General features: G+C 39.2%; 1 protein-coding gene across 1 annotated transcript in view; it reads right to left on the bottom strand.

Annotated features, from left to right (window-relative positions):
* Positions 1-24,564, bottom strand: part of SLC9A9 (solute carrier family 9 member A9) — a 572,969-nt gene that overhangs the window by 280,234 nt on the left and 268,171 nt on the right. The window contains exon 8 of the mRNA XM_074334001.2: positions 23,488-23,593. Within this exon, the coding sequence (XP_074190102.2) occupies positions 23,488-23,593 (106 nt within the window). The remainder of the gene's footprint in view (positions 1-23,487; positions 23,594-24,564) is intronic.

Raw genomic sequence — 24,564 nt, 5'->3', positions numbered from 1 at the left:
CTGCTGTGCTCTGCCAGTTGGAGCCCAGAGAGGCTGAGATGCAGGAGACGAAAAAAGGTCTTGCTGCTTCACATATGCCTTCGTTCCTTTCAGCTGCATCTGAGCAATGTTTCTTCACCATGGCTTTGGCCATTGGTTCCAGCCCTGTTTTCTGTTTTTGGTTTTTTCCTGCACTTCCAGAACAGCTTAGGGGACTCCCTCAGAGAAAGAAGTAGCAGACAGGCTGTGTTCTCAGAGGTCAAGATCCCAGCTCAGTGGTGTTCTCTTAAGAGCTTCTAGATTCTCTTCCCTTTGCCCCTCCTGTCTCAGGAGTCACATACTTGTTTCCTGCAAATACTACCTCTGTGTTCTCAGCATTCCCTATAGTCAGAGAGCTTTTTCAACTCTATATCACCTGCATTAAACTTTGCCGATAGCCAGCCAGTTTCTCTTTCCTGACTGGATCTTGACCAGTACCCTCTTGTGGGTCCCTTCTCATTCTAAATCTTGGTGGTTCTCGGAAACCATTGCCAGTTTGTCATCTGGAAATAAGATACAACTTGTATCCTTCTGTTATAACTATAACAGTGGGGGCTACCAAGGGCAGCTGAGATGCCATGCCAAGTTCCAAAGGACTGGACTCAATCTTACTTCAATCTTACGTATGGTTGGGATTGGTATTTTAAAAAAGTGATGAGTTTGAGCCACTAGATTGGAACAAGTGGCTGAGGATAGGAGTAAGTCAGGTCTAGAACTATTAAAGAGGGATTATCCAGACTCTGACATGTGTCTTCTGATTTTCAGTCACATGGTCTTTCCAAAATGTGAGTGCTATCCCACCAAGGAGCACCGGCCTTAAAGTGTGAGAAGTTCCCTATTATTTGAAATGTTGGAGTTGAATGATCGTCTGTCAGAGCTTCGTAGAAAGAATTCTTTTCGTAAAGTAGAAGTTTGGATATCCTCCAATTCTGTGAGTCTGTTATTTTCCTATATATTATATTATTAATTCACTAGGATTAACACCTGAGTTTGTCTTTTTTTTTTCTTCTTCTTTTTTCTAATTTCAGGGCAAGGAAATAATACTGGTTTCAAATGAAACCTGTAGACATTTTGAATACAGGCAGCCCAATTGTCTCAAAAAATAAAGACAAGATAAACTTATAAAATTTCAAATATTCTTTCAAATTTAGACAGACAGTGCTTCTAAAGTAAAAATTTTAAAAGTATCATCACCACACCTACTAATTATAAAACCTTTCTTTTTTCCCAAGTAAGCTAGAGGTATAGAGATAAACTCAGGATGTCTTCTCTGCAAAGACAAGGATGTCTCTAAATCTCTAGACCTCAAACTTTCAGGTCAAAGGACATTGAAAATGATGAATTCTGATGTCTGTGTCCAAGTGACAGACACAGCTCACCTCAGAGAAACCCATTTCTTGCTTGTCTCTTTCTTGCCTCTCAGTCTTGCTTGTCCTTGTCACTCCCAGCTGTGCTTAATTTAAAGTGCATCCTACTGTCCCCTATACATCAGAAGCTACTTGCCCCACCCGGAAGCACAACTGTGGCCCAAGAACCTGCATTAGGCAGGAGAGATTCCAGAACGCTACCTACTGTCTCTGAAATGTTAATGTACAACCAAATCACCTGGGAATCTTATTACAAGGCAGAGTCTACTTCAGTAAGTGGAATGGAGCCCAAGACTGCACATTTCATACTCCCAGGGAGGTTCATGCTACTGGCCCTAGAATCACACTGAAGAAGCAAATCTCTAACCACATTTCGGTATTAAGTATGACCGTGGCTATGGCTTGGCTTTGACCTCGTATACTCTCAAAAAGAGAGTTTTGCCTCATTCTTGCCCTTTAAGCATTTTTGGGACAATTAGAAGACAGCTCTAGAGGAGCCACATGTTTTTTATTACCTTTTTTCTTGGCTTATAAATGTCTTTTGCTAACTATAAAAATATTTTTAAATTATATTTTTATGTTTTATTCTCCATATTTTCATTCTGTGACTTTCCAGAATTGACATGATTCTATGAAGCAATTTTAGTTTCATGGAAAAATTCTCTAGCAAGGACATATGAGGAATTTAAAATTTTGTTCTTTATTTTTAGATTATTTATTCTTAATTTCAGCAATACTAGAATGTGAAAGAAATTACTTACATAGGATAAAACTGATGATACATTTTACTATCAAGTAGTTCAATAAGTTCTTTCCCTCTCTAAAAAAGAAGCAAACAAATCGCATCCTTTGATAACAATGTTGTAAAATTGAAATTAACAAAAAAGTATAGCTATGTAAATGTGTTTATTATGTGACAAAGAGCTAGGTCTTTGAAAAGATTAACAAAATTGAGGAACCCTTGGCTAGGCTCACTAAGATAAAAAGAGAAAAGACACTAATAAACAAAATCAGAAATGCAAAAGGGGAAGTTATCACGGACACCACAGAAATACAAAGGATCATCCAAGAACACTATGAAGGACTATATGCCACCATATTCAATAACCTAGAAGAAATGGACAAGTTCTTAGAAACATATAGCCTTCCTAGGCTGAACTATGAAGAACTGGAAAATCTAAACAGACTGATCACCAGTAACGAAATTGAATCGGTCATCCAAAACCTTCCCAAAAGCAAAAGTCCGGGACCCGATGGCTTCACCAGTGAATTCTATCAAACCTTCAAAGAGGATCTAATACCAATCCTGCTCAAACTCTTCCAAAAAATTGAAGAAGAGACAGTACTCCCTAACTCATTTTATGAGATCAACATTACCCTGATACCAAAACCTGGCAGGGACAACACAAAAAAAGAGAACTACAGACCAATATCTCTAATGAATACAGATGCAAAAATTCTAAACAAAATTCTAGCAAATTGAATGCAACAATGCATTAAAAAGATTCTTCATCACGACCAAGTGGGGTTCATCCCCGGGGCACAAGGATGGTTCAACATCCACAAATCCATCAATGTGATACATCACATAAACAAAACAAAGGACAAAAATCATATGATTATATCAATTGATGCAGAAAAAGCATTTGACGATACAACATGCATTCAGGATTAAAACACTTAATAAAATAGGTACAGAAGGAAAATACCTTAACATAATAAAGGCCATATATGACAAGCCCTCTGCTAATCTCATAATTAATGGTGAAAAACTGAAGCCCGCTGCTCTACGTTCAGGAACACGACAGGGCTGTCCCCTATCACCTCTGCTTTTCAACATAATGTTGGAAGTCCTTGCCAGAGCAATCAGGGGAGAGAAAGAAATAAAAGGCATCCAAATTGGGAATGAAGAAGTTAAATTGTCACTCTTTGCAGATGACATGATGCTATATATAGAAAACCCTAAAGACTCCACCAAAAAGCTATTAGAAACAATCAATGAATACAGGAATGTGGTCGACTACAAAATCAACGTCCATTGCATTCCTATATACTAACAATGAAATCTCAGAAAAAGAAATAAAAACAACAATTCCTTTTGCAATTACAGCAAAAAGAATAAAATACCTAGGAATAAACTTAACCAAGTATCTGAAAGACCTATATGCTGAAAACTACAAGACATTTTTAAAAGAAATTGAGGACACAAAGAAATGGAAAGACATTCCGTGCTCATGGATTGGAAGAATCAACATAGTTAAAATGGCCATATTACCCAAAGCAATATACAGATTCAATGCAATCCCCATCAAAATCCCAATGGCATTTTTAAAAGAAATAGAACAAAAAATCATCAGATTTGTTTGGAACCACAAAAGACCCCGAATAGCCAAAGCAATCTTAAGAAAAAGAACAATACTGGAGGTATCACACTCCCTGACTTTAGCTTGTACTACAGGTCAACAATAATAAAAACAGCATGGTATTGGCAGAAAAACAGACACATAGACCAATGGAATAGAATTGAGAACTTAGAAATAAAACCACATAAATATGGACAGATAATTTTTGACAAAGAAGCAAAAAAACATACAATAGAGAAAAGACAGCCTCTTCAATAAATGGTGCTGGGAGAATTGGAAAGTCATGTGCAAAAGAATGAAACCGGACTGCTAGCTGTCACCATGTACCAAAGTTAATTCAAAATGGATCAAAGACTTAAGCATAAGACCTGACACAATAAACTGCGTAGAAGAAAACATAGGTACTAAACTTATGGACCTTGGGTTCAAAGAGCATTTTATGAACTTGACTCCAAAGGCAAGGGAAGTAAAAGCTAAAGTAAATGAATGGGTCTATATCAAACTTAAAAGCTTCTGCACAGCAAAAGAAACCATCGACAAAATAAAGAGGCCACCAACTGAATGGGAGAAGATTTTTGCAAACAGTGCTTCCGATAAGGGGCTAATATCCAAAATGTACAAGGAACTCATGCAACTCAACAACAAAAAGCAAACAACCCAAGTGAAAAATGGGCAGAGAACCTGAAGAAACATTTCTCCAAAGACGACATACAAATGGCAAATAGACATGAAAAAATGCTCAACATCACTAATAAGAGACATGCAAATAAAAACCACAATGAGCTATCACCTCACCCCAGTTAGAATGGCTATCATCAACAAGACAAATAGTAACAAGTGTTGGAGAGGCTGTGGAGAAAAAGGAACCCTCATACGCTGTTGGTGGGAATGCAGATTGGTGCAGCCGCTATGGAAGGCAGTGTGGAGGTTTCTCAAAAAATTACGAATAGAATTACCATAAGACCCAGCAATCCCTTTCCTGGGTATCTACCCAAAACATCTGAAAACGTTTATCTATAAAGATGTGTGCTCTAATGTTCATTGCAGCTTTATTTACAGTGGCCAAGACATGGAAACAACCAAAATGTCCTGCGACAGATGAATGGATAAAGAAGTTGTGGTGTATATGCACAATGGAATACTATTCGGCAGTAAGAAAAGATGAAATAGGACCATTTCATCTTTGACAACACTGATGGATCTTGAGATTATAATGTTAAGCAAAATAAGTCAAACAGAAAAAGCAGAGAACCATATGATTTCACTGATATGGGTATACAAACCAAAAACAACAAAAGAACAAGACAAACAAATGAGAAACAAAAACTCATAGACACAGACAATTGTTTAGTGGTGACCAGAGGGTAAGGGGGGGGCGTGGTAGATGAGGGTAAAGGGGATCAAATATATGGTGATAGAAGGAGAACTGACTCTGGGTGGTGAATATACAATGGGATTTATAGATGATGTATTACAGAATTGTACACCTGCAATCTATGTAACTTTACTAACAATTGTCACCCCAACAAACTTTAATTAAAAAAAAAATGTGTCCACTAGGGATTTTTAATTATATTCTTCTAAATAATACTGAAGTTAAAGATGAAATCAAATTTGAAATTTTAGCTCATATAGAAATAAATAACAGTAAGTACAGTACATTCCTTATCAAAACCAATGGCATAAAACCAAAGAATTATTCAGAGGAATGTTTATAGTCTTATATGAATTCTTTTAGGAAAAAAGTAAAATAAATGGACTATTTACCTCAATAAGCTAGATGAGATACACAAAACTGGACCCCAAAGAAGTAGAATTAAAAATTTAATGAAGAAAAAAATAGCCAAAGAGAACATGTAAAAAAATATCTTTGGTCAGTAAAATGAAGAGCTGCAATGTAACAGTGTGGTCCATGCCCCTCAGGCCTGGAGTCCCTCCGGTCTCCATCCTTTCCAGGCCGCCATTCTCTGGCCAGTGGTTGCAGGTAGAACATGGGTGATGTTGCTCAATGGCTTTACCCATTTAAGACACAAGTTTTTCATTTGGATAGCACTCAGGTGTTTTACAGATGTGTTCTAAGTATAAAGCACTACGATAAGTAGTTAAAATGCTTTACAAATTAAATACTAATGAGAAGTAAATATCAGGTTTCGCTAAAATTACTACAAGTGGATAAAAGGAAGTGGACATGACAAGAAGGAATAACCTAGAGAAGTTCACCTCAGGGATTAACACACTAACATTTCCTGTTTAACAAGTTATTGGGGAAACAAACGCAAAGCATCTAGTAAGGGTCTCACATATTCTATGCCCTTAATCATTATTTGTTGCATTCTCTTCCACATTAACTCACACAACAGAAAAATATGGTGAAAATGTGTTCCTTACTCCTAGTAATCCAAACTTACACAATTCTCAGTAACATTCCAGTTAAGGTACCAGATTTTTGTAAGTTAACTTGGGTATCTGCTATGCAGCCATTCAAATGCTATTTATCAATTGAGTTCTTTCCATGAGCAAAGCACAAGTCATGGCTGTGAGAATACAAGAATGAATAAACCCAGTCTCAGACCTCAAGCAGCTTTATGTCTCCTAATAGAGACAACATGTATACAAAGGCATCTAATAGCGGGCAGAATGTAGTAGGTGACAAGAAAATAGGAATCCTGACAGGGAGTAATTTCTTTCAGCCTGGGGAAGGTGGAAGAGAGATGGGGTACGTATGCAGATTTACAAAGGATACAGAGGCATTTGGGTCTTGAAAGATCAGAAGTGTCTGGGGTCCACAGTAGGGAATTCAATGTGAGTGAAAGGAGAGAGGTAGGAGGTTATGGAGTATGTATGAGAAACAGGCAGTTTATCAGCACACTTTGGATTTCAATCCATTATAGGGAATAAATACACATAGAATTAATAATTATATTTTTAAAATACAAAACTTAATAGAAGAAGCAACTAATACACTCTACGCTCAGAATGGTCAAACTAATTATTAGTAGTACAAAAGCATTTATCTTACATGTTTTATTAGTCCCAGTATTCATAAAAATTAGAAATATAAAACACCTAGTATACACATATCTATCCTCTGTTGGCCAACATTACTTCATTTTTTTCCCAACAAAAGTAAAAACTGATTATTCTGTTTCTATCTCCGCTGGCAAAAAAACAACAAAAAACAAAAAACAAAAACAAACCAAAAAAACCCCCAAAACAGTCATGAAATGCAACTGTTAAGTTCATGTCTGAGCTCTTGAATTCAAGTTGTATTTATGAGGCCCTGTATCAATGACAAATGGAACCAAGTACATACATTCGGGTCTATAGGGAGTGGAACAGGCTCAAAACTATTTGAGACCTAAAATAAATAATGAACTCTGAAAGAAATCAAGGAGTGGCCTAGAGAAAATAAAAGGAGTTTCTGACGCATGTGTGTGCACAAGGTTGCTTTTCAGCGTCTGCACAGTGAGATTTCAGTGGTAGGCAAGATCCCCAAAGGGCTGGCTGCAGAGACTCACTTATGCAATTTTGAACAAGAACTAGAAACAACACTTTGTAATACTAGCTAAAAGAGCTGTTTGAGAAACCACCAAGAGGTACACAGTTACATTCAAATTAATTGGCAAGTGAAGACATTTAGGAAACAGCATAGGGAGGTCTGTAATTCTTTGGGAAAAATAATGATTGTGCGAGCAAGTAAATTCGTTCCAGAGAGATCAATTTTCAGAGGACAATTAACACCTTTTGGTTACCAGAGTACCATTTACACTGTTCTTGATTCCCACTTCTGGACCCTCTTAGAAAAGTACTACTAAATATTGCATATGTGTATGTATAAACACATGCTTACATGATCAAGATTCAATGTGTGGTTGTAAATTATGTAAGAAAAAAATGTACTACATTGGGTGTCAGGAGACCTGGATTTATTTGTCACAGTTCAGACACTTAACTAGTTGGATGACTTGTGATATTTAAATTCATTGTCTGGTCCATTGTTTTCTTCTTAATGAATGAAAGATGGTCTGCATTAGTATTCTTCAAATTGAGCTATACAAGAAAGCCCACTGAAGGGTGGAAGAAAATATAAAAACTTCATAAGTTTTAATTTGATTTTTGTGTACTCTAAAGAATGTAAGTACCTTTGTAGGCCAACAAAAACTATTTTTGTGGGCAGTTAGATACATGATAAAGCTATTATATTTTATATTTTGCCAATAAGGGTCAAGGAACTCTGGCAAACACTGCTCTGGATGACCTCTAAGTATATTCCAATGTTAAATGTCTGTGATCTGAATGGTTCAGTTTTTACATGTACGTCAAGGTCTGCATATACAGAATTGAAGGATTACATGGGTCCCCACAGATTCACGTTGACTTCCTGTCAACTGGATACCTGCTCTCTTCCTCTTGACCTAGATCTCCTCAAAGGCGGGGCCTACCCCTTCCCTCTTTGCCTTGCCCTTGAAGCCATAACAGTACCCTGCAGACATCAGGTGCTCAAATGTAAGTTTGTCAAAGGAATACCTCTGTATTTCAAGAACTATTTATCTGCTTTGAAAAGAGAACACGAGAGAAATTAGTTTTTGATCCTCACATATAAGTAGATATTTATTTGGATTTAGTAGTGGTAGAGTCCATTTTCTTCTAATATTTAAATTTTCTTATCAAGACTACTGTCACCTACAGTCTCTGTTATTGATAACATTATTCAGTACTTCTTTTCTCATTAAAAGTTGATGAGACTTCAGATACAGAAGCTGAAAAATAAACATCTGTCACACGGAGCATAATTTTCTTTGACATTAAATACAGAGTTGCGGGGCTTCCAAGATTGGAGAATATTGCATTTTTGGACAGGAAATATTGATTATATCATCAGAACGCAGAAAGAGAGCGAGCGAGAAAGAAAAAAAAATGTGTCTTGCTCTCAGACAGTACTCAGAGGGGTTTTAAGGTTGATGGGTTATTTTTCCATGCCACACTTTTATTTATTTTTGATCTAGTAGAGAGACATTTCTGACAGGTTTCCTACCACCACCGTTGAACATGAGCCTGGAACTGAGAAGTCAAAGATTTAATGAAACGGAAAACTCCTTTAGGGAATGTGAAAGATTCCAAGTTTCCAAAGAGTGCAATTCTTGTCTAGTTCACCATATTTGGCAACACCACATTGGCAGATTAATCATAAGAACATCAATATAGAAAAGCAGCACGGATCTATATTCTTATTTCTGGTTTCTCCAATGCAAAGTGTAGGCAGTTATTTAAGAGTTACTTCATGTCTGTGTTGCAAGGTTTATAAATTTCCATTTAAAACAGAAATCTCTTTCATAATGTAGTAGTATTTATGCTAATTAACTTGAGGCCTGGAGAGGAAAAAAAATCCTTTTTCACTTAAATCTCTGGCATTCCATCTCAAATGCTGGTGTTCATCAGGCTGACCCCTCTTTTCAGTTTTCATTTTCTTAGAATCAGCTAATAAATTTGCACCAATGTTACCTAAATCTCCAATTAGTAACCTCACCCAAGATACCCCTGTCTAGTTGTCCACTGTACTTTTTCACGTAGAGTTCCCCACTTGTGTAAAATCCAGAAGATTTTTGAATGAACTCATTTTTGTGTCTCCCCGGTATGCGTTCACTGTAGTAGTCCCCATTTCGGTGAAATGAATCATTGATTCAGTTGCTCTCAGGACCTGGGGAGCATCCTAGACTCCTCTTTTTCCTTCACTTGTGTGTTGTGTCTTTGTGCCATCTGTCTTCTGACAGTTTTCTACGTGCCCATGCAGAATATGGGTTCTTGAGAAGGAAAGAACTTTCTTTTTTACCCTCTGCCTTCTACCACCAGGAGATGGTAAATGAAGACTGAAAGCATTTACAAGTGAAGAAAGCGAGGTAAATTTGTCCACAATTCAAGGTACATGTGCTAGGTTGTTTGACTATTTGATTCAAGCAAGTGCAGGTGTGAGTTAATGAGCTCTTATGTGAGGAGATGTACTTACACCTGTGTTTATTGCAATGGAATTGTTGCATGTTTGCCCTTGTTTCAGTGTGTTGGTTAACTAATCCCCCTGGGATTTGCGGGTGCCTGTTATTACAGCTTGAATGCCTAATATTTTGAGCCTCCAGGTTTTATTTTTGGCTTGGGAAACATTCAGTGCACCTCATCTGCTGATGAATTATTGGCTAATTAAGTTCAATTCAGATGGTCCTGTCAATGTGAAAGCAAGAACAGTTTTAAGCTAAGAGATGTCAGCTAACGACATGCACTTAGAAGCTCAAACTGGCCTGATTTGTTTTGAGAAATCAGTCAGACGAAGTTCCCTCCTGGTGATTTGTTTTATTTACTGAGATCTAGAAATATATTTCCCATCCAGTCATGCAATGTGTCAGTGGTCAGCCAAATGGAGGACATTCACCTTTGTGCTAAAAGCCTTCTGAAGAGTTCCAGATAAAAATTTGCCAAGCTGAGGGATGATGGAGAAGAGAAGCAATGAGCCAACTTGCTGAGATCAAGTAAAGTCTCAGCGTGTTCAGTAGTAGTCATCGTCTGGTAATCTTGCCTCCTTCTCTACCATAAAAGCAAAGGACTTTCCCGACTTCTCCTTCTCCTCACTACTTACTCGACAACAGCCTTGTAAGACCTGACGTGATGGATAAGCAGGGCCTGAGCTCCCCAGTGTCAGCTTTTTCTTATCATGACAATGGAATCAGGCCCTTGTCACATGAGACCAACAGGAGAACACCCCTGGGGAATGGGATCGAGGTGAGTTAACTGCTTCTGCTGTGCTTGACACTGTGGGTCTTGACTGCTCCTCTCTCTCAGCCCGGTCAATTCCTTAATGAATGGGCCAGAGCATCACTTGTGTTTACCTGTCTATGTTTAAAGTTTTTTCTGTCTCTTACTCTCTGGAATCATACTACAAAGCCCACTAGCAATAGCAGTCAGGATTTTTTTTCTCTCTCAGATTTTTATTAATACATGCTTATTTTCTCAGATAGAAATCATTGTAAGCTGAGTAAAAAGCATGGGCTATATTGTTTAACTTTTTGTGTAAGAAAATGAGGTATACCAATGTCTTCCCTCCCCCTTCTTTGCCTCCAATGGACATAAAATATGCCCCAGGAATCTAAAAATGGAAGCTGCCTTTATTACGGCAGTGCCTGGAAGCAGGGGAATCATAAGATGTGGTGTCATTGTTGCCATTAAAAATCTTACTCTTTGGGTGTTTAATGACAGTCCCTGCAAGTTTGCTTCTGGCAAAAACCTGACCCCCAAAGTCTCGGCTGGGAAACAGATTATAAAAATGAATTTTCAAACAACCTATATAGCTGTGCTTTTTTTGGTTATCTTTATAAACTGAAAAGCAGGATTTAATTCCATTAGAGACTGTGCTGTAAATAACACTGCTGAGTTATTTTCAATATTTAATTTAAAATAATGGCTCAGTGACCTAATGACTTTTAGAAAATAGGCCTCTGTACAAGGAAAATTCTACCCGAACAGAAATTAGGTATGCATGTGTACCAGGCACCTCAGAGAGAGAATCCCTTGGGGTCATGCATTTCCTCAAAAACCACATTCCGTACATGTATAATGTCTACCTATTACAAAACAATAAAATCCTTTTTACATTAGCAGTAGTGAAAATCGAGATGCCAATTAATAGGACGACTTATTCCAATCCCTCAGCAGGTCAGCAGAAGAGCCAGAACCCAGAGACATACCTTCAGTGGCTGATATTTAAGTAGAGCACACACATCCACATGCATTCTCCTCTTTCTGTGCTCTCCCAGCTTGTGGGGACTCTCTAAATTCCATTTGTAGCTACACATTCTTAACCTCCAGAAAGACTTCTCACTTGCATTTGACATTCTGCCCAGTGTTCCCAAAGAACAGTATTCTTAAACTGTACTTGTATATTTCCAGTAGCAGAGAATCAGACTTCTGGGTAATAGAAATACCAACCTTCATTTGCATGTCTAAAAGCCACTTGTTTCCATAAAACTAAGTTCTTCTATGTGACTATTGAACATTTGCAGGTGCAATTTCCAGGAGATGAGGCGGCTGCAAATGTAGCCTTTGAAGTAAAAGATGATCAAAATAAATCAAATGATCATCATCAAATTAGTAACAACTGAAAGTGAAAGCAGAAGATGTGGTAATGAGCAAGGTTCCCTAACTCCCCCACCCCCCACCACTGAAGTGATCAGAACGAATCTCATAAGAAGCCAAATTTAAAAGGATAATGAACACTGTGCAAACTGTCTTTAAAGGCTTGATTCCTTTTGTCTGTCAGTATGCACCTGGCGTAAGATGGCCCCAAGTAGCCTAGCCTAAAGGCTGTGAAGACTTAGAGCCTCTCTTCCCTTCTGATCTCTCACTAAGTTAAGCAGTATCTTTCGTTGATATACCTTGTGAATTATTCCTTCCCTTGTAGCATTGAGGTTTCTTTGTTTGCAAGCACGAAAAACTGATTCTGGCTACTGGAATAAGAAAGGAATGTATTGGAGGGAAGTGTGATAGCTTTCAGAAAGGAGGCACAAAGACAACTCCAAGGACCTATGGCATGAAAAAAATAGTCATAAGAGGGCTTTGCTGTTGGAAAGGACAGGTACCAACAGTTACACATCCTTCTATCTCCCTCCTACAGGTTCACATACCAGGGCAAGTGTCTGGTGGGTATATCGTTTTGGATGTCCCTATTTTCATTGGCAGGGAAGGTGGGATGCCTTGGCTGACAAGATGGTATCTTGCCTCTTTCTCTACCATAAAAGCAAAGGACTTTCCCAACTTCTGAAAGGGGAGGCATATTTCCCTAAGTAATACCCGGATGCTATGACCAGTGTAAGTGAGGATGGGTGCTGGATAGCAAAAACCAACATATGTCCACCATATTCTTCTAGACTAGGCTCTTATTTCCTCAGGTCTACATGTTTTTATTTTAACTTAATAGTTAGGGAAATTAAATTGCAGATTGATGTAATTTAAGATATATCCTTTAATTGACATATGAATCTGTACTGGACCAGTGACATATAGAATCTGCAAGAATATTATCAAGCATAGGGCAGGTACTCGCTACCTTATAAAAAAGTCTGTTATTGCAGAGCTTGGAAATTTTTCCTTTTGTTGAGCTAAAATCACTCATTCCATTTCTCAAGAGCTATTGAGTGCCTAGGATACTTCAGGCACCCTGCTGGTGCTCATATAGCCCTCATGGACCCGGTAGTCTACTACAACTTCTGCTTATCAATCCTAATTCTTCACATCAGCTCTAGTTCTATATTTTAGAAGTATAAGGTGTAACTCAAATAGTGTAGTGAAGTCTAGATGCACATAAACAAATAACAGCCAGTTAGAAGCTATAATGGGAAAAGATTCCATTCATCGTAGTACCCCAAAATATGAGATAGCTTAAAAAGTACTTAATAAGGAATTTGTAGATCAAATGTGAAGACAGCTATAAAAATTTACTAAGGGTCATAAAAGATAACTTGAATAAATGGAGGGACATAACACATTCCTGGGTGGGAATATTCAACATTGTAGAAACACCACTTCTCCTCAAACTAGTCTAAAAATTTAATGAAACCCCAATTATAATCCCAAAGTTATTTTTTGCTTGAAACAAAACAGAGTTATTTTCAACTCCATCTGGAATAATAAATACCAGGGATGCCAAAAAAAGTATACACATGACTTGTATTCATCTTTTGTTACCAGAACATATTGAGTATTATAATTTTAATACAGTTTTTTCCTTTCGTAAAATGTGTATACATTTTTGTGGCACTCTCTATATGTAAATATAGCATAGAAACTCTTGAACATGGGGCAGGGGTGTGAGGGAATGATCTACTAGATATTAAAATGAGCTGAGAAAATGAAATGATAAAAACAGGGAAGACCAAAATCTCAGTGGAAAAATAGAAACCAGAACATACATACACATATATGTACCTCCACATATGGGCTTTATATTATAAATCCAAAGTTTAAGGTTGAAGGGCATTAGGATGCATGAATAACCACCAAGGAAGAAAATCAAATCCTGCACTTCATATTCAAACAAATTTCAAGAGGATTCTAAGATGGTAGAATAGGTTAATGCTGTGCCTGCTGCCTCCCATGATCACATTAAAATTACAACTAAATTATAGAACAATCAACCTCAAGAACCATCGGAAGACTAGCTGAACAGAACCCCTGTAACTAAGGGTATAAATCAGACACCATGTCGGACTGGTAGGAGGGGTGGAGATGTGAAATAGGTTGACCCCACGCCCACAGGGAGTGGTTAAACATTGGGAGGGATAGTTTGGCAGTGGAGGTCCCCCCTGAGGAGTGAGGGTTTCCAGCCCCACACCTGACTCCCCAGCCCAGGGATCCAGGGCTGGGAAGAGGATTCCCCGTAACTTCTGGCTATGAAAATTAGCAAGGATTCCACCCATTCAGGTGAGACAGAAGGAAGCTGGAAACCCAGACATCCTCTTAAAGGGCCCACACAAAGACTCACTCTCTTGCAGGCACTCACCCTGGGCTCCAGCAGATGGGGAGGAACTTGAGAGGCACCAGAGACATACAGGGTAAGACTGTGTGTGTAGCTTCAGGGTGAGGGCTAGCGGGATAGCCTCCATTATCCCTGTGTGGAGCCCAGTTCATGTGGAGCCTACAGGTGTGTGTCAACTTTCCTGTGTTGAACCCTCCCCCACAGGGCCAAATCTAAAACCACATTGGCCTGGTGAACTCCACACACCTCACCCCAGTGACTCCCTGGGCCCTGGCCCTACCCAACTCATTCAACATTGCTGGAGGCGCTCTCAGCTCCTGGGCAACCAGCCCTGCCCCACACACTGGAGGAGGCTCTTCCAACAACAAACAACCTACAGCAGCTTATGCAACCACCTGGGACACTTTTGATGGTGGGAAAACAGCCCCAATTCATGCTGCAGCCTTTCTTAGACAATTTTTGGGGATCTGCGAAGCCAAGGCAAGTGGTAGCTGGCCTTGGTGTTCTCTGGACATTTTGTTGAGAGTCCACAGGTTCAGCACTAGTTCAAGAACTGAATCTGCATTATCCTTGTGAACATCACCCACCCCCACCCCAGTGATTCCCTGAGACCCCACACTACCCAACTCATCCAGCACCACCAGAGACACTTTTAGCACAAGGGCAACCAGCCCAGCCCTGCTCACCTAAGAAAGCACTTTCAGTGGCTGCATCTTATAGGCATCCAGCAGATGGCAACAGGCCTAGGGGTGCCCTGGGTCTTTTGCCAAGCTGACTCAAACCTGATACTAGTGAAAGCCAGCCACAATTCTCAGCAAGGCTACCTCCACATGCCTCTACATCCAGCACAGGCAGTGACCAACCACATATAGCTTTGTAGCTCCTACCAGGGAACATAGGGCAGGTCACAGGCAATAGCCAAACTTGGCCTGCATGGAAGCCCCTCCCAAGAGGCACCAAAACAACACACCTGAAAGAAAGCTTCAGACCACACCAGAGCACCACCCAATTATCCTACAAGCAGCACACCCAAAGCATGGTCTCAACAGGCAGAGAAGCCCACTGGGGCAAATCCCCCCCCCCTGAGGAGTCAGTCCCCACACGGCAGCACATACACTCTAGCCAATACTTACAGCCAGTCAGACTGAGAGTCAATCCCACCACTGACATAGGACACACACAACAAACACAAGGGAGACTCCTGGAGTACGTGGTACAGGTGATTAGGGTGACTGTGCCACTAAGCCACATAAGACATCTACTGCAAAGACTGAGAGAGGTAGAAGACCTACCGAATGCATAGAAATGAACACAGAAAAGAAGACAAAATGAGGAAACAAAGAAACATGTCCCAAATAAAAGCACAGAAGAAAACTCCAGAAAAAGAACTAAATGAAATAGAGAAAACCAACCTACCAGACACAGAGTTCAAAACACTGGTTATAAAAATGCTTAAGAAATGTAGTGAGAAACTTCAACAAAGAGATAGTAAGCACAAAGAAGGACATCGAAACCATAAATGAAAAAGTCAGAAGTAAATAATACAATAACTGAAATGAAGAATACAGTAGAAGGAATCACCAGCAGCCTAGACTATGCAGAGGATCAAATCAGCGATTTGGAAGATAAGGTAGTACAAAACACCCAACCAAAACAACAAAAAGAAAAAGGAATAAAGAAAAAATAAAGATAGTTTAAGGGACAACATCAAGTGTACCAACATTTGCATCACAGAAGAATCAGGAAGAGAAGAGAGGAAGCAAGGGATCAAGACCCTATTTAAAGAAATGATGACTGAAAACTTCCCTAACCTGATGAAAACATTAAACATACCAGCCCAAGAAATGCAGAGTCACAAATAAGATGAACCCAAAGAGGGCCACATCAAGACACATCATAATTAAAATGCCAAAGGTTAAAGACCAAGAGAGACTCTTAAAAGTAGCAACAGAAAGGCAACTAGTAACTTATAAGGGAGTTCCCACAAAACAGTCAGCTGATTTCACAACAGAAATTTTCCAGAATAGAAGGGAGTGGCAGGAAATATTCAAAGTCATGAAAAGCAAGGGCCTACAACCAAGACTACTCTACCTAGCAAGGCTATGATTTAAAATTGAAGAAGAGATTAAGAGTTTCCCAGACAAGAAAAAGCTAAAAGAATTCATTACCACCAAGCCAGCAATACAATAAATGTTAAAGAGACTTCTTAAGAAGAAGAAAGGAGAAACAACAACAACAACAACAACAAAAAACCCTCATAAATATGAATAATAAAATAGCAATAACTATGTACCTGTCAATAATCACTTTAAATGTAAATGGATTAAATGCTCCAATCAAAAGACATGGAGTAGCTGAATGGATAAGAAAACAAAACCCATACATGTGCTGTCTACAAGAGACCCATATCAGATCAAAAGACACGCATAGACTGCAAGTAAAGGGATGGAAAAATATGTTTCATGTGAATGGAAAAAAAAAGGCTGGGGTAGAAATACTGTATCAGACAAAATAGACTTTAAAACAAAGACTGTAGTAAGAGACAAAGATGGACATTATATAATGATAAATGGATCAGTCCAACAAGAGGATATAACCCCAAAAAACATCTACACACCCAACATAGGAGCACCTAAATATAAAAAGCAAAAATTAACTGATAAAATGATAAATTGAGAGTAACACAGTCATAGTAGGGGACTTTAACACCCCATTCACACCAGTGGATAGATCTTCCAGACAGAAAATCAACAAGGACGCAGTAGACTTAATGACATACCAGATCAGATAGATTTAATTAATATTTTTAGAGCATTCCACCACAGTGTAGCAGAACATACATTCTTCTCAAGTGCACATGGAACGTTTTCCAAGATAAACCAAATCATAGGTCATAAAACAAGTCTCAATAAACTGAAGAAGACTGAAATCACACCACGTATCTTATCCAACTATAATGGTATAAAACTAGAAATCAGTTACTACAAGAAAGCCCCCCAAACACATACAACACATGGAGGCTAAATAATACGCAACTAAACAATAAGATCAAGAAAGAAATTGAAGGATACTTGAGACAAATGAAAATGAATACATAATGACCCAAAATCCATGCGACACAGCAAAAGCAGTTCTAAGAGGAAAATTTAGAGCAATACAGGCCTATCTCAAAACAGCAAGTAAATCTTAAGTAAACAATCTAACTTTACACTTAAAGGAACTAGAAAAAGAACATCAAACAAAGCCCAAAATAAGTACAAGGAATGAAATAATAAATATCAGAGTGGAGATAGAGTCTAAAACAAACAAACAAACAAACAAAACAAAACAAAAGATCAATGAAAGCAAGAGCTGGTTCTTTGAAAGATAAACAAAATTGACAAACCTTTATCCAGACTCATCAAGAAAAAAAGAAAGAACCCAAATAAATAAAATCAGAAATGAAGGAGGAGAAGTGACAACTGACACCACAGAAACGCAAAGAATTATAAGAAAGTACTACAAACAATTATATGTCAACAAATTAGACAACCTGGGAGAAATGCATAAGTTCCTAGAAACATACTATCATCTGAATCAAGAAGAAACAGGAAATTGAAACAGACTAATAACTACTAATGAAATTGGAGCAGTAATCAAAAATCTCCCAACAAACAAAAGTCCTGGGCCAGATGGCTTCAAAAATAAATTTTACCAACCATTCAAAGAAGAATTAACACCTATTCTTTTCAAACTATTCCAAAAATTTCAAGAGGATGGAAGGCTCCTAAGCTCATTTACGAGTCCACTATTGCCCTGATTTAAAAAAACACGCAAAAATATTACAAAGAAAAAAACTATAGGCCAATATCCCTGATAAACACAGATACAAAAATCCTCAACAAAATATTAGCAAACTGAATTCAGCAATATGTGAAAAAGATCATACACCATGATTGTTGCGTCCAGGATGACGAGGGTTGTGGGGAGCGAGGAGGGCAGCGCAAGGTTAAGAAAAGACAGTAGCCATGAATAGAGCTTAAGTGTGAGGGCCAATGGACTGGCAGCCTCAAGGTCTGGGCTCTGGTGCCTAATCTGGCCTAGCATCAGCTTTTATTAGTTAGGTGGGGAAACAAAGGAGATAAAGCTTGTCAATCTCAAGATCTGTGAATTCCATACACCATAATAGGAAACTGATTCAAGCCAATCACCCTTGCCTGCAGGCAGCTGCACCATAAGTCTCAACTTCCCCAACTGACAAAACCTATATGCATATGAATAGATGGAGAGCACATCATTGAATCTCTTCCCTTGCAGGTTTTGGGAAGGAATGCAACCACAGAGGCAGAGGCTTTTCTTAGCCTGGGAAGGTGGGGGGCTGTGCCCACCTCTATGAACCTCATGGGTTCTCCTGTTGGTCCCCATTCGACTGTGCGGACTTGAGTTGTCCCTCCCTGAGGAATCTTACTCGTCATTGGCTGACCAGCCATCTTTTTGGGGCCAAACAGGGAGACATGAGGTGCAAACACAAAGGTTTAGCAAAGTGCCTGAAAGGATCCGTCTCACAGACTCTCCTTTCTTTGGGGGCAAGTACAAGGGGACAGACGGGTAGGCTGCTGCATGGCGACACATGATCAAGTGGGATTCATTACTGGTATGCAAGGTTGGCTCAATATCCACAAATTAATTAGGATGATACAGCACATAAACAAAATGAAAAATAAAAATCATATGGTCTTATCAATAGATGCAGAAAAATGATTTGACAAAATCCAGTGTCCTCTTATGATAAAACTCTCAGCAAAGTGGGAATATTGAGAACATATCTCAATATAGTAAAGGCTATATATCACAAACCCATTGCTAACATCATAGTCAATGGGGAAAAGCTAAAAGTGTTCTCCTTAAGATCAGGAACTAGACAAGAATGTCCACTTTCACCATTTTTAATACACATAGTATTGGAAGTCCTTGCCACAGGAATCAGACAAGAAATAGAAATAAAAGGCATCCAAATAGGAAACAAAGATGTAAAACTGTCATTATTTGCAGATAACATGATACTATATTGAAAGAACCCCAAAGATTCCACCAAAAAACTATTAGAACTGATAAATGAATTCAGTAAAATAGTAGGATACAAAATGAATACTCACAAATTAGCTGCATTTTTATACACCAATAACTAACAATCAGAAAGAGAAATTAAGACAACATTCCCATTTACAACTGCATTAGAAAATAAATAAGATACCTAGGAATACATTTAACCAAGGAGGTAAAAGACCTGTACTCAGAAAATTATAAGACATTGAAGAAATAAAATGAAGAAGATCCAAATAAATGGAAACAGATACTGGCTCATGGATAGGGAGAATTAATATCATTAAAATGTCCATACTACCCAAAGCAATCTATAGATTCAATGCAATCCCTATGAAAACACCAGCAGCATTTTCCACAGAAATAGAACAAATAATCCTAAAATGTATATGGAACCATAAAAGTTTCAAATAGTCATGACAATGTTGAGAAAGAAGAACAAAGCTGGAGGTATCACGCTACAAGGGTGGTGAAGATGTAAGTGAAAGAACCCACTCTTATGTTGTTGGTGAAAGCATAAAGGGGTACACATTTTCTGGAGGATAATTTGGATGAATTATTCCAAGACATTACATTTTTAGCCTTCCCATTAACCCAGCAATTTTATTTTTAAGCACTTTTATAAATAGAAATCCATCATCAATCTATAAAGATTACCATTGCAATTATATTAATAATGTTGAAAACTGTAAACAAAATGTTGATATAATGAATTATGGCAAGTTGATATGATATAATACTAGGCCACTATTAAAAATAATAATACAGAAGAATATTTAATGTCATGAAAAACATTCACTATAAATTGCTGAGTGAAAAAAGTTACTTCAAAATAAAATATAATTACATATATGTATGCATGTATATATTTAATCAAGAGTATGTATATGGATATAATTAGATGGACTCAGACCAATATTAACAACAGTTATTATCAGGCAGTAAGAATACAGGTAATTCTAATTTTATTTCGTTCTATGAATCTGCATTTTCTAAATTTTTTACATTGTCTATGCATTACTGTGGTAGTAAAAGTAAAAATACATTCCTAAAAACAGATGTACTTTGTTTAAAGCAACAGAAATCCTTTTTACAAATGAAATCTTATGTGAAAATCCAATTTGTGGAACCAATGAAAGGAGTAAAGTTGGGGTGGCAGGCCTAGATCCCTGCTCATTTTGTGGGTGTCCTTGAGCACCCACTTGGAAATGTCAGGACTGGGGGAATTCTGTTGAGAAACCATTGCTTGTCAACTCTATCCCCAGTTCCTACACAATGTGTGTTAGTGAACCTACACAAGGCCTCACGACTGCTGGTTACCTCTAGTTACTCATAAACTGTGTTATAGCTCATTCCATTTGGTTCAGTACATTCATTGTCATATATTCATTATTTAAGCACTTTTTAAAAAGTTGTTTTAGATTTTAGCTTTGTGTTATATTAGCTTACTTGTGGATTAGAGCTAGAAGGATTTTTGTCATTACATAAATGCCCTTAGAGAATTGAATTTGATACCACACCCTCAGATTTTATTGAAAGTTGATATGAGGAATGAGTCCATCTTCCCTGAAACTATTATTAAATACACTGTCCGTTATGGTGTTGAAAGGTCCTTATAGTATAAGGAAGCATGTGACAAATTCCCCTAAAATTTTAGTACCAGAAAAAGGTCTGTCCATTTTTATAAATGAGTTTGACTTCCTTTTATAATGCTGTATTATTCCTATATAACTCATTATGTCTCCCTTTTGGCTTTGCCTGCCACAAAGCTCAAAGCTATATTTATTGCCAAACCACTGCAATGAACTGATGCCTAATTTTGCAGAAAAATTATATCTCAAACCACTTGAGTGTTTACCCTCAACTAAACGGTCCCATGATATGCATGGCTAATGTTATAAGTGTCTTAAATCCAATTTGGAAGTAGGAAAGGATTAAATAATAAGCAAACAAACAAACAAACACATAAGTAATTTGGATGAAGAGGCAGGTCTTTGGCAGTAGAAAATGCTCACACCTAGAATTTGGTTTGTATCTGATGTCTATTGGCTGTTGCTCACCCTAGGATACTGCTCTGGAATGAGTGTGCCCTTATATGAGGCCAGACATTTGGGTCTTTCTGCTACTGAGGCCCACACCTGCACTCATCCATCCCATCAGGCTGGCTCCTTAGAGGTCGTCTGAATTGCGTCCAGTAAAGATAACAAGTTGAAAAGGGTAGTGAAAGAACAAGGTGCCGATAAACTAGCAATTGATACATGGATTGTAACCTTTAGATAATAAATGGAGTTAATAAAACAAGATCTTGCTGAAATGGACAAGGAAATAAATGACAATTTTCACACACAGAAACGAACAATTCTTAGGCAATGTGTGCGTGTGTGTGTGTGTGTGTGTGTGTGTGTGTTTATTACAACGTTCAATAGTAGACTAAAGAATATCAGGTAAGTTAAGATACTTCTTTTCCTTTCTGGAAGGTCAAATATGTATTCTTATTATTAACATTACATCATTTTACAACACATCAAGTGATTAAAAGTGTATAGAATGTGGAGAAAAGGAAATCACATTTTTTTTGAATGATAGATATAAATTGTTTACCTCCATTATTTCACTTCGGAACACCAGTGTTCTTTTTCTCTGGAATGAGTAAGCTCTTCAGCAACCTCCCTAACAAGTAAGGCCCTAACATAACAGACGTGTGCTGGAACGACCTGGACACAGGGCCCAGTCGCATGGACTCCGGCAATGAAATCTCGATCACAGTGTTATAAGAACTAGCAGAGTGGCTTTCTGTATCAGCAACAGACACCCTCAAAGTCTGAGGGAACAGCTTGGTCCCCCAGGCTCTGCAGTAAGTTGGGTCAGCTGCCCAGAGCAACAGGTGATCATTACAAAAGATTTGCCAAGGAGTTCATGCTCATAGGACAGCAGAACCAGCTTAGGAGCAAGTGGACCACACAGTGTCCCAGGGCCCCAGATACCTTCCTACTGTTGGGGCCCCGCCTGATATTTCACCCTTGCAGTTTCGTTCAAGGTAGCAAAGCTTGGTGCTCAGCAGCCCAGGCTCTGGAATCAAATGTCCTAATTTCGAATCCTAACTATCCCACTTACTGTTGGTTGAGTAAACTAGGTATACTTTCCAACTTTGGGTCTTTCTGTAAATTAATGAGAACATTCATGGAAGGCAGTGAGCCAGCACCTGGCTGGTACTACACCTTCAAGATAGGTCCTGTTTTATTATTATTCAGATTTAAAGTACCATCTATTAAAATGCAACTACCCCTAGGGAGGCAGACCTGGTTACCAGTTAGCACTTCAGGGGAGACTCTCACCACTTGAATGTCAGGTAAGAAGTAGTGAGCATAAGGGATCGAGGACTGAATCCTGGGAGACTCAGGAAACAGGCCAGAGGAGAGAAATAGCTTTGACATTTCGCCCCGAGCCACAGTGATTCTTCTACAGGAAAAAGCACCCAATCGTGGCAGCTACCCAAGCGCAAACCCTCCGTGTTGCTGAAACGCAATCTAATTGCTGAATCCAGATCACAGGATCCATGGCTCTGGGGACCTTAGGGACGTCCCCTTTCTCTGTCAACAGTTCCACCTCAGACGACTCTGTATATAGACGCTCTGTGGTAAGACAAGTTAAGCTGTGGAGCCGCCACATTAGCTCCTTGTTTTCTGGCCTGCCAGACGGTGGAATCAAAGATTTTAAACGCTGGCGTGTGTGGAAACGTGCAGCCCAGAGAGGTTGCTCACGTGGGGACTTCTGTTAACAGCCAAAGGAAAAGCAGCACGCTTTTCTACAAGGCAGCTGTACATCCCTTCCCACTCTGAGTAGAGACTTCATTTGTAAAGTCATCCATCACCTCTGTCAGTCACTTGTAGATTTCAACACTCTCCTCCCCCACCAGCCAGGAGAGAAGAGGAAACGGTATCCTGGAGACTTTCAATTAAGCTGTTGTGTACAAAATGGATGAATTATTAGTTTTTCTCCTCAGAGTACCCACCCAGGCGGGGCTGACTGTGACACAGAGCTGTGTAAGGACTCCACTGACCCACTGCTGGGGCTGGGAGGGGTACGTGGTAGGGCGCGCACACATCCACGTAGAAGTTTGCTGCGCCCTGGAAGCACTGACCTGTTAGGCTGGCGGCCTCCGCCGACAGGAAGGCGCTCCAAGACAGCAGGAAAAACAGGCCCGTTTCCAGCATAGGGAACTCGCACAGTTTGGTGAATTTGGTCAAGTGACGAAGACGCGTTAAGGAAACAACTGCTTTTACAGCCACATCTCCTTCTTGGATGAGAAAAACTGATGTGGTTGTGATGGTGTTCCAATAAGACGACTGCCTTCGGACCTGCCTGGGGTACTGGAACTCTCGCTGGGATTACTCAGCCCGACTTCCATGCTTCAGTGGGGGCTGAGCACCTGGTGAAAATACAAACCTCTGTTCAGATACAAAAGGTATCTTGCCAAGAGGTTAAAATGAGCTAACAGTGGGTATAAAACCTCTGGAATTGGGCGTTGGGGTGTGCCCCTCAGGACACTGTAGCCAATCCAGGAAAACAAAGCCATGGAGAGTGTGGGTGGGTGAGATGCTGCAAGTGTGTCAGCACCAAAGGAGGTCACAGCTCCCTGGGGAGAGCTGGTCTGTGCACAGATCACCTTGAACACTCCTGTCTCTTAGGGGTGGAAACAGGACCCTGCTGAGCATTTGCATTCAGCGATAGGGAAGCCGCCCTTGCCCTCTTGGTGTAAGCAGGATGGAGGAAAACGTGCATTATTTCTAGGTCAAGCAAGAAGCCCTCTGGCAGGCAATGGTTCATTCTGGCCAGGACGACACTTGGTCAATAGTCTACAAATTGCAAATAGAACAAAGGCACAGCGATCCCAGTCATGCAGAGAACGGGCTACGGAGAGGTGATTAGGAGTCTGTGATAGATGGGAAAGGGCTGCAGTGCAATTGTGTCCACAGTTAGGCAAAAATACTCTGACACATAAGAAGACGAAATGTTGCATTTTTATGCTTATAGGAAAAAAAAATTATAAAGAAGATTCTACATCAAGAGGTTTTTAACAGCAGGGCAGGGAAGCAAAAAGCATGATCCTTGGGGTGAAAGATCCAGGTCCAAGTCTTGGCTCTGCCAGTCACCGGCTCTGTGATTTCAGAGCAATATGTTTACCTCTCTGAGCCTCATTTCTATCCTGTATGAATTG

Source organism: Rhinolophus sinicus, chromosome 17 (genome assembly GCF_057876585.1).
Source record: "Rhinolophus sinicus isolate RSI-liver-muscle chromosome 17, RSI-T2T, whole genome shotgun sequence".
Taxonomy (NCBI): domain Eukaryota; kingdom Metazoa; phylum Chordata; class Mammalia; order Chiroptera; family Rhinolophidae; genus Rhinolophus; species Rhinolophus sinicus.
The sequence above is the reverse complement of the archived record's forward strand: the minus strand, read 5'-3'. Positions and strand labels throughout refer to the sequence as shown.